Source organism: Canis lupus, chromosome 27 (assembly GCF_003254725.2).
Source record: "Canis lupus dingo isolate Sandy chromosome 27, ASM325472v2, whole genome shotgun sequence".
Lineage (NCBI taxonomy): Eukaryota > Metazoa > Chordata > Mammalia > Carnivora > Canidae > Canis > Canis lupus.
Genome location: NC_064269.1, coordinates 12,784,293 through 12,796,426, shown reverse-complemented (window position 1 = coordinate 12,796,426; position 12,134 = coordinate 12,784,293). Strand labels below are relative to the sequence as shown.

The window sequence follows — 12,134 nt, the reverse complement described above, 5'->3', positions numbered from 1 at the left end:
CATGTCAGCTAGGGTTATTCTCTAGCATAATACCCCATAGCCTGGTCTTCAGTAAGCATTTGTTGATGTCAATGCTAATAGATTAAGGACACATAGCAGCAAGTTTTGTTCAGAAATGTACAAGCTTCGAAGAATCTCCAAAAATCCATTCAAAGTCCCCTTTGTTTTATATAGAACTCCTTGTATACTTAAGCATTACTGCAGTAATTATTCTGGCAAAATATTGCAAGTATTTAAAATTTAAAAAGGAAGAAATAAGCATGTAATCTTTTGGTATCTTAAGAATTTTATAATTTCACATTATGAACTTTGATGTTTTATTTACAATATCACACTAGAAATACACTATTTCATCATTAGCTGGCATATTCCAAAAAAAAATCTATCTAATTTTTTCACTTGGTTTTTAAGAACAGAACATTATCTAAAGATCTGGAGTTTTGTTCTGATTTGGCCTTTGAGAAGTTATAGGTCAGGACAGTCATTCTGAACTTCAGGCTTCTCATCTACCAATGAGGAATTTGGGCTGCATCAGAAGTTTTAAAATAACAAGTTTTTAGTAGCAGAATCCTTTTTTGTAAAGAGAATTTAAATCAGAAGCCCAATAAAAAAAAAAAAAAAAGTGAAGGTGAGGTTGCTCTGAGTTAAGAAATTGTGTGCATGTGTGGGTATATGTGTGGGACTCTACAGAGCCATGTCCCTAACCATGAGACCTCTCGTTTCTTCCTGTCCCATAAAACTTCCCATCTGATCCCTTCCTCTACCATGTGATCCTTGAAGATCTTCAGAACCCTAAGGGAAGCAATGTGAAAACCATATGAATTAATATCAACTTTACTTTCAACTCTAAAATATTGGTTCTAAATCCAAGGCTTTGATGTTTTTGTCCATAAATCAAAATGCTTACAGGAAAAAATGTTCTTTTTGAATTTTAATTTAAAATTGTCCAAATGATCAAAATTGGATGCTTCAGCCATCAAAATAGCCAAATTTAAGGATATTCTATATTTCCATTAGTTCTATAAATACCTGGTGACCACTTAGTAATAATTCTAGACCACTTTCCTAATTTAAGTTTTTATATTTGTGATGATATTATTTCATTTTCATAAAATTTTTAAGTCATACCTTTAAAAAAAATTTTCAGATTCAGGCAATCAATGCTGAAATATTACTTAAAACAACACTAACTTAAATATTAGGTAATATTAGGAAATTAGTGTTAATTATGTTATATGAAAATGGTTTTGTGATTATGTAAGAGGATGGCCTTTTTTAGAGGTTCAATCTAATATTTAAGGAATGAAATAAGATAATATCAATAATTTGTTCTTTAAGGGTTCAATAACAGATGGACACATTGTATATGGAGACAAGGAAAGATAGCGCTAGCCAGCTAGATAATTAGATAAACACGGTAAATTTACAATTGTTGAATCTAATGGTTGTTATGCAGGTGACTGTGCTACTATTCTTCCTATTTTCTTATGGTTGAACCTTTAGATAGATTAAAATTTTAATAAATAAATATGTAAAATAATAGCATTGTATTCTTTCTGCAATGAGAAGCTACCCATTTTTACCTACCAAGCCGTGAACTTAAATCCCATTGTCTGATTCATGAAACAATATCTTGGAAACAATTTGTCCTGGTCGAACCAGTAGTGTGTGTTAACTATGGAGCCTTGCATGAGCCACTTAACTTAAAATCTCAAATTCTTCGTCTCTAAAATGGAAACATCGGTGGCTCAGTTGGTTGAGCATTCCACTCTTGATTTCAGGTTGGGTCATGATCTCAGGGTCATGGGATGAAGAGGGATCCATACTCAGCAAGGTGTCTGTTTGAGATTCTTTCCCTTTGGTTCTACCCCTCCCCCCACTCTCTCTCCAATCAATCTTTAAAAATAAAATAAAAAAGAAACAAATAGTACCTCCCTAAGTATTATAAAAAATAAGAAAATGTATGTAGAGTAGCTAGCACATTGTCAGCTATCTGAAAGACACTTAACAAATTAGATCAGGTATTCCCAGGAGCTTAGGAGTAGTGGCCACAGTGACAGCAGGAATGATGCAAGTAGGAGCAGCAGTTTTAATAGTAGTATGAGTATCAGCAGAAGTATTCTATCAATAGCAACAGTACTAACAGTAGTGGTGGCTATAGTTAATAGTAAATTATGTCCTCTTCCCAAAAATATGGTTACGAGTAGTAGAATATTTATTTATAATAGTCCCTGGCATGTACAAAACCCTAAGCATTTGCTGGAAATCGTGTTAATGATGGTTTTGTTGAAGTTTGCAGTTACAGTGATGCATCTTCTATAGTTAATCCTCCTTTAATCTAAAAAGCCAAAAGTAAAAATGATTTTTTTAATTTTTCATGGATATAACATATACCAAACATATTTAATAACTTTTGCTCATAAGTTTCTAGAATATTCTGTTTAAAAGATATTCTTAAAAAAATTTAAAAAAAAAAGATATTCTTTCCTTCAGCCTTCTGTATCTGCCCCTTCTTTATGAACTTCAATGGAACAAAGACATATTTTTGTTGATATATAGCTATTATGAGTTCTAAGCTTTACCTAGACCTTGTATGTACCAGACCAACATATTTCTTCATGTATTATGATTAATTCAATTTGTTAATATAACTAGTAATTCAGATTCATTTACACTGCAGTGATGAATTTGAAGAGTTAGTTCACGGGGTTGGGGGAAGAAAGGAATGGTGCATTTATATTTTGGAAGTCTTTTGATTTAAATTTGGGAAATTTCTAAGTGGTAAACCACATATACACTTTGGAACATCCCTGAGCTGTGCTATCACAATTTCCAGTATGTGATTCAACTCTCCTCACATGAAGGGAAGCATTTTGTAATTCAGCCAAGCTGTGGTTTTTTAGTGAAAATATAGAGAGCATTCGTATCTAATTTGTGGCTAGAATGTGCTGAGGTCCATGATCTTTACTTGCTTTGTAAGCGTTCTGTTGACCACTGAGAACCTCAGCTTCTCCTGAGGTATGGAAAGAGCTATTACCATTTATAAAAATTTCAGGAAAGCTTTTATACATACACAACTATATTGGAAATGATATAGTATATTTTTCCTTTGCTTTCCTTCTTAAGACATTTCAGTGCCACACCTTTACCAAATATAGAGCAAATGAAAATAGATGTTAAAGTTGCTTATTATTGCTTTATACAAGTAGTCTATCGTTACCTACCTAAGTCCTAATGCTTAAAATTGAGCTGACATTTAAAAGTACTGCAGCATTAAACTTTTAGAATAGTTTAATTGAAAGTTTAGAGTTTATTCTGAAGATTCATTAAATATAAATTGAATATGATATTTTAAGACATAAAATAGTTTGTGTTTTTCATTACATGTGAAAAGTATGAAAATCATGACCACATTATTTCTCTGAAAATAAAATAAATGAATATATAAGCAGCAATATGTTTCAAACTGAGAATCTGGGAGAAAAAAGGATAGCAATTTTATTAAAAAAAAAGAATATTAGGTGTACAGAATACAAATATTTTACGAAAGGCAATTATAGTGTCATAACTTGTTTATTTTTATATTATGTTTCTGCCCTCAATTTTTTTTATTGTGAGAGGTTGAATTAAAAAAAACATTTTAAATTTCTGAAATGTTTTATTTTTTTAATTTCAGTCTAATCACAGGACTCTGACTCCTTAAAATAGTGTGAGTTTAGCAACAGGATTATCTTTCATTTAGGCATAGTAAGCAATCAAAAAAAGCATGTAATAGGACTAGTTTCTTTTATTTTTATTCAGACATTATTTTTCTCAAATATAACTTACTATCTTGAGTCATAATAACTTAAAAAGATTTTACTTAATATCTTTCCATTACTAAATATTTAGTGTCACAATGCAGTGCTAATTAAGAATAGGAGAACACATTAAAGCAGTATGTTTTCATATATATAGTGTTTAAATTATTTTATTTTTTCTCACTAGAAAATTACTCAGAAATATGTGTCAATTAGCCTTTATGATAGCTCAAGAAAAACTTATTATTATTATCACCATACGTATACATTTATTCTCTCCTTACCTCAAATATTTTTAAAATAGTTATAAATAATAAAATAGTATTCCTTTACTTCCTTTCTTAGATGAATCCTATTTAGTAAGGCAGTATGAGGAGTTAGGCCAACTACAAAGGGGCACCATCTCCAAGACCATCCTCACTTCTGAAATGAACTACAAATTCCAGGGGTTGCCAAAATCACCCTCAGTTTTGATTTGCTAGAAGGGATTCACAGAACTCCCTGAAAGCTATGATATTTATAGCTACAGTTTATTACAGGAAAAAGCATACATATTAAAATCAGCCAATAGAGGAAGTGCATAGTGCAGAGTCCAGGAGAGATACCAAATACAGAGCTTCCATTGTTCTGTCTCTGTGGAGTTAAGATGCATTACTTTATCAGCTTAGGTATATGGCAATATGCACAGAGCACTGCCATCCAGGAAAGCTTGCCTGAGCTTTGGTGTTCAGAGAGTTTATTGGAGTTGAATCATGTAGACATGATTGACTGCCCAAACAGTTAATGTCAGTCTCTAGATTGACTGATACCACATGACCCAAAGCCCCTATCCTAAGTCACTAGATGGTTTCAGACCCTAAGTCTAAAATTTTATAGGTGTCTCTACCCACTCTAAATCATATTAGACTATCCAGTACAGCCCAAAATACCCAGGCAAAGAAAGATACTTTAGATTATCTTCCAGAAGCTGAGGAAATAGCAGACCTCCCTTTGGGCAAGGTTAAAAAAAAATTGTTTTAAGCTTTTATTTATTCACGAGAGACACACAGAGAGAGGCAGAGACATAAGCAGAGGGAGAAGCAGGCTCCCTGCAGGGAATCTGATGTAGGACTCGATCCAGGACCCGGGGATCATACCCTGAATTGAAGGTGGATGCTCAACCACTGAGTCACCCAGGTGCCCCTCAAATTCTTTACAACAAATACAGGTGGTTGGAAAACTTAGAGGTTTCCATTCTCTTTTATGTTAACTGCATTTTTTTTCTATAAATTAACACATTATTGCTAAAACTTTTATTTCCTCATGAAGTTAGTTCATAAATAGTTTGAAATATATTATTGATGGCAGTTTATCTCATGTATATAGATACAAATAGTTCTCAATTCAGTTATTTTATCTTATAATATTGTCATTATCTATCTGGAAAAATCACACAAAATTACTAAATGAATTTAATAAAAACATTTTAGATAATAAGCATTTATTAATTCATTCATGTAATATTTATTTGTTGAAGTCCTCCTGTATGTCACATATTATAATAAGTAACTTGTATGTAATAATAAATAAAACCTAGTCCCTCCCCCGAAAAATTACAGCCTAGTAGAAGACAGCTGTACACACACACACACACACACACACACACACACACACACATATATATAAAACACAGGGATACAATGATGAACAAGAAGACCAACTGTAATCCTATAATTGTACAACTATTTTACTGCAGTTGAGATATATGACATAAGGCAAAAGGTACAGTGACAAAATAGAACAAGAAAAAATAATAAATCTTGCTTGAGGAAATGAGTAGGTATTGGTAAGTGTAGAGAATTTACTTAAGTGAATGTGATAAAAGGGTGGAGATATGAGGGGATCACAGTCTAGAAGAAACACCATGGAGACCACATATGAGAGAGAACACAATGCACTTAAGATCCTTAAAAGGTTATGTTCTCCTGGAGAGCAGAATAAGTGACATGGTACTAGATGAGCTGGAATATTGGACCAAATCTAGAAAACGGAGCCAGTTTGGCCATATTCCAGGAAGAGGAAATTTTTTAAGCTTTCAGTGAGTTGTATTTATACAAAGAAGGGTGATTTGGTCTTATTTGTGTTTTTAAAAGATCACTCTGGGTACCAAGTAGAGAAAAGAGTAAAATATTACAGGAGTGGAGACTGTGATCAAACAGGGCATAGTAGTTCAGTGAGAGATGTTAACAGCTTATAAAAGGAAAGAGGAGACAGTAGTGATGGAAAGAATGGGTAAATTAAGAAATTTATGATGGAATTATAAGGAAGATGAAGACGAAGACGAAGACAAAGAAGGAGGAGGAGGAGGGCAGGAGGAGGAGGAGGAAAAGGAGGAGGAGGAAGAAGAAGATAAACATTGAGAATGTCCTTGAAGTTTCTGGGAAGTGTGTTACCATAGATGATTAGAAAGTTGAATGTGTGGGAAAGATCAACTGGTATCAGAAGTCAAGTAAAATAAGTTGAAGAGATGAGAACCAGATTAAAATGAATTAAGGAGTAAGAGATAAAGAAATGAAAAAAAAAAACAAACAAACAACTAAGAACAGAAAGTCCCATTTTGAAGAATAGGTATTATCTGATCCAAGCAACCATCATGTAATTAAGCAGCTTTCCACAAGGAAAGAAGAATAATTCTCTTTTTCCAAGGGTGAGAAGAGAAGAGCAGAGAGAAGTAGGAGATGAGAGTGGGAATGGCTACCAGCATTATGGCAGGGCACTGGGAAAGGTAAAGTCACTGAGAAATCCCTAGTAAAAATACAACCAACAGGACTTTTAAGAATAGAAATATGTAGTGAATGATAATTTTCTTTTTTGTGTGAATGGTAATTTTCAATGTTGAATTGCCCCACTTTGTAGGATACAGCCAATTCCATCCTCTTCTATTCAGTAAATCCACCTTAGTGGGGAATACTTTGTGATATTAGGTTTTACAACAAAATAGAGAAAGATGAATTTCTTGTCTGGCGCTCCTTGGTATGGCAAAGAAATAACTGACCACTGGAGCAGAAGGAAAGTACCTCCTACCCAAGGAATTTTCAGGAATCTTGAAAACTGAATTTATAGCCAATCTAGACCTCTAGATACAAGAAGACCCCCCAACTGACATTAAATTCTATTACCTCTAGCTACATTTTTACTAAGACTGGCTAATATCAAGGATCAATGTGTGTATCCTCTGGCCAGTTCTTTATATGGAGATAGTAGCATTCTATTACAACCAACTGAATCAATCCGCTCAGATTATAACTAGCGGTTACAGGCATACCTTATTTTACTGCACTTCACTTTATGGCTCTTTGCAGATAATGTGTTTTTACAATTGAAAGTTTGTGGCAACCCAATGTTGAGCAAGTCCATTGGCACCATTTTTCTAATAGCACTTGCTATTATATTTGTTATGATTATCTGCGATCAGTGATCTTTGATGTACTATCGTCATTGTTCTCTAGTACCAGGAACTGCACCTAGAAAAAGCAAACTTAATAAATATTGTGTGCATTCTAACTGGTCCACTGACTAGCTGTTCCGACTTTCTCCCTCCCTATTCCCTGAGATACAACAATATTGAGATCAGGCCAATAGCCCTATGATAGCCTCTAAGTGTTCAAGGAAAAGAAAAAATTTCAAAAAGAAAAGAAAAAAGAAAGAATTTCATGTGTCTCACTTTAAATCAAATACTATATAAATAATTAAGCTTATAGAGGAAGGCATGTTGAAAGCCAAGATAGGTCTAAAGCTAGGATTCTCGGCACCAGTAAGTCAAATTATAAATACAAAGGAAAAGCTCTGGAAGGAAATTAAAAGTGCAACTCTAGTGAACATATAAATAATGAGAAAGCAAAGCAGCCTTATTGCTAGTATGGAGAAAGTTTTAGTTGTCTAGATAGAAGATCAAACCAGCCAAAACATCCCCTTCAACCAGAGGCCAATCCAGAGCAAGGCTCTGACTCTATTCAATTCCGTGAAGGCTGAGAGAGGTGAGGAAGCTGCAGAAGAAAAGTGTGACGCTAACGTAGGTTGGTTCGTGAGGTTTAAGGAAAGAAGCTGTCTCCACAATACAACAACACAAGGAGAAGCAGCAAGTATTGATGGAAAAGCTGCAGCCAGTTACTCAGAAGACCTACCTAAGATAATTAATGAAGGTGGCTACAGTAAACAAAAGATTTTCAAAGTAGACAAATCAACCTTAGAAGATATTATCTAAGACTTTTCCTAGCTATTGAAAAGTCTTCACAACTTCAAAGGACTGGCTGACTTTCTCGTTGGGAGCTAATGCAGATGGTGAATTTAAGTTGAAGCCGATGCTCATTTACCATTCTGAAAATCCTAGGGCTGTTAAGAGTTATGCATAATCGACTCTTCCTGCGCTCTATAAATGGAACGGCAAAGCCTCGCTGGTAACACATCTGTTGACAACATTTTGAAATATTCAATATTGTTGAATATTTTAAGCCCACCGTCGATACCTATTGCTCAGAAAAGAAAATGGTTTCTTGCAAAATATTACTGCCCATTGACAATGCACCTGGTCACTAAAGAGCTCTGATAAAAAATGTACAAGATTAATGTTGGGCTCATGGATCAAAGAGCAATTTCAACTTTCAAGTGTTATTATTGAAATACAATTGACATACAATGTTATATTAGTTTCAGGTGTACAACATAGTAACTCAACACATTCTATACATTACTTAATATTCACAGTAAGTATAGTCACCATCTGTCACCATACAATGTTATTACAATATTATTGTCTGTATTCTGGTACTGTATTTCATCTCCATGACTTATTTATTTTATAACTGAGAATTTGTACTTAATCTCTTTCTTCTACTTTGTCCATTCCTCCACCCACCTCCCCTCTGTCAACCACCAGATCGTTCTCTGTATTTAAGAGTCTGCTTTGTTTATTTGTTTGTTCATTTTGTTTTTTAGTCTTCAAATATAAGTAAATTACATGGTATTTCTGTTTCTATGACTTATTTCACTTCAAATAATATCTTCAAGATGTAGTAAGTGGCAATATTTCCTTCATTTTTATGACTAATATTCCATTGTGTGTAGTGTGTGTGTGTGTGTATCACATCTTCTTTATCCGTTCATCTATTGATGGACACAGGGGTTGCTTTCATATCTTGGCTATTATAAAGAAGTCTGCAATAAACATGGGAGAGCATCTACCTTTTCAAATTAGTGTTTTCATGTCAAGTCTTATTATTTAAGAACTACATTTCATAAGGCTATAGCTGCCATAGATAATGATTCCTCTGATGGATCTGGGCAAAGCAAATTGAAAAACTTCTGGGACAGATTCCCAGTTTTAGATGCCATTAAGAATATTTGTGATTCATGGGAAGAGGCCAAAATATCAACATGAACAGGAATTTGGAAGAATTTGATTCCAACCTTCATGGATGACTTTAAGGGGTTCAAGATTTCAGTAGAGGAGGTAAACAAAAAATATAGTGAAAATAGCAAGAGAACTAGAATTAGAAGTGGAATCCGAAGATGTGATTGAATTGCTGCAATCTTTTGATGAAACTTGAAGAGATAAGAGTTGTTTCCTATGGAAGTGCAGAGAAAGTGGTTTCTTGAGATGGAATTTACTGCTGGTACAGAAGCTCTGGAGACTGTTAAAATGACAACAAAGGAATTCAAATATTACATCAATTAAGTTGATAAAGCATCAGCATGGTTTGAGAGGATTGACTCTAATTTTGAAAGAAGTTCAGTTGTAGGTAAAATGCTGTCAAAAACATCACATGCGGGCAGCCCTGGTGGCGCAGCGGTTTAGCGCCGCCTGCGGCCCAGGGCATGATCCTGGAGACCCTGGATCGAATCCCATGTCAGGCTGTCTGCATGGAGCCTGCTTCTCCTTCTGCCTGTGTCTCTGCCTCTCTCTCTGCATCTCTATGAATAAATAAATAAAATCTTAAAAAAAAAAAAAAACCCTGGGAGTGACATCCTATCACATTTGCCATAAAAAAAAAAAAAAAGAAAAAAGAAAAAAAATCACATGCTACAGAAAAATCTTTCATGAAAGGAAGAGTCAATTAATGGGGCAAGCTCCTGTTGTCTTATTTTAAGAAATTGCCACAGATATCCAAACTTTCAAGAACAACCATACTTGTCAGTTAGCAGCCATCAACATCAAGGCAAGAACCTCCACCAGCAAAAGATTATGACTTGCTGAAAGCTAATATGATGCTTAACATTTTTTACATATAAAGTATTTTTAAAGTATTTTAAATTGAGGTATGTACTTTGCTCTTTTCAAAGATTTGTTTATTTGAGAGAAAGAGAATGAGCATACAAGAGGAGGGGAAGAGAGAGAAAATCCTAAGCAGACTCCACCCTAAGCATCCTAAGCCCTATGCAGGGCTTGATCTCACAACCCTGAGATCACGACCTGAGCCAAAACCAAGACAGACGCTAACAGATTGTGCCACCCAGCTGGCCCTGTACATTGCTTTTTTAGACATAATGCCATTGCATACTTAATTGACTATAATATAGTGTAAGCATAACTCTAATATGCACTAGGAAATTAAAACATTCATTTGACTTGCTCTATTGTGGTGATCTGGAATTGAACCCACAATATCTTCAAGGTATGGCTATATTCTTAACTTCATTAATTAAAAAAGTAGCAAACCTAAACACTTTACAAAACCAGTGAGGAATTTAATATATGAAGGAGCCACTGGCAAAAACTATGGTAAAGCAGAGCATTCATTCCAAATGCAGTCATTTAAAAAAAAAAAAATCAAAACTTAAAAATGTGTAAGTCTATCCTATTACATAAACAATATCCTCCTCTATTATTAAAATATTAACCTAACCATTACTTTTTCATCTTCTAAGATAGCTGGATATTTATGATTAGAATAGTTAATCAATATATTTAGTTCTCAAGACAACCAAATGTCTGCTCGAAAATGGAATTTTCCAGGGACACCAGGATATTGCAATCTGTTAAGCATCTCAGCATGGCCCTTGGATAATAGAAACAATAGAATGTTAAATATATTTGAGCTAAAAAGGATCTTAAGTAATTTATTCATTTAACTTTTCACTTAAGATACTGAAGACCAGACTTGAAGTAGCCTAACCTAAGTAAGGACCGAATTGGCATAGCTAAAAGAGATACCTTTGAATGATGCTCATTTTGTTAGGGGGGAATTGTACCTTTTGTGTCCTAAGTGCCATATAATTGGTGAAGATTGTAGTGACGTGAATGACTGCTATTTTTGCTAACAGCTGGATTCCAATGGGGAACTACTCATCCGAAATGCCCAGCTGAAACATGCTGGTAGATACACGTGTACCGCTCAGACAATTGTGGACAATTCTTCAGCTTCAGCTGACCTTGTTGTTCGAGGTAAGAGTTTCCACATTTTAAAATCATGAAACCAGAGGTATTTGACTTGCATAACTATTGTATAATCTTCTGGTAACTCTGGTATGAATTCTTACATATTTAGAGTCTTGGTCCTTGAGAACAGCTCCTCACCCATGCCTAAGAATGATTTATGCCAGACAAGTAGTAAACAAGACTGATTTTGTTTGTTTTACTAACTACATGTCTTCTAGAAATTTATACCACATACCTCCTACTAAATGTTTGTACTTTTTAAACTTAGTATTTACCAGAAGTTCTCAGTTTCTGCTAATACTTTTCATGTGTTGAATATAGTGTTGTTTCCTTTTGTATTTTTTATGGTAAAAACATACTGATGCTATTTACTATGACTTCAAGTGTTACATATTTATCACTATCACTTCAGAATAAAAAGTTAATTTTTTCATGTATCATGTTTCTATTTCTTGCTGGTTTTTAGACTAGTGCTTTTTTCTTACACATAGTTGAGAATGTGCTACAATGCAGTCTTATTGAAAATACAGCCCCCTTGATACTGACCTTTGCTGTATAGCTGGGAGGCCAATTTAAAACATCATTCATTGGCTCTTTACTCGTTGCCAACAGAATAAAGACGACTTCTTCTAGCTAAGCACCAAGAATCTTGATGTACTGACCTCAGCCTGTTTAGCTTTAATCTTTTACCATTCCATGTAACCAACTCCACTGTCCAACCAGTTCACAAAAATATCCTAGAGTTTCAACCTCTGTTCCTTGGTTCACAGCATTACTTCTAGGTTCTGTAGTCGTTGTTTGTTGCCCAAATATTAAGCCATCCTTTAAGGCTAGGCTCAAGTATTGCCAAATGCATGAGTCCTTTTCTGATATCCCAAATATGAGTTCCTCTCTTGTAAACTTTATTAACAGTTAATATT

General features: G+C 34.3%; 1 protein-coding gene across 4 annotated transcripts in view; it reads left to right on the top strand.

Annotated features, from left to right (window-relative positions):
• Positions 1–12,134, top strand: part of CNTN1 (contactin 1) — a 349,178-nt gene that overhangs the window by 234,082 nt on the left and 102,962 nt on the right. For all 4 annotated transcript variants that reach the window (XM_025477273.3, XM_025477275.3, XM_025477274.3 and 1 more), the window contains one exon: positions 11,100–11,220. In XM_025477273.3, coding sequence (XP_025333058.1) covers positions 11,100–11,220 — 121 coding nt within the window. The remainder of the gene's footprint in view (positions 1–11,099; positions 11,221–12,134) is intronic.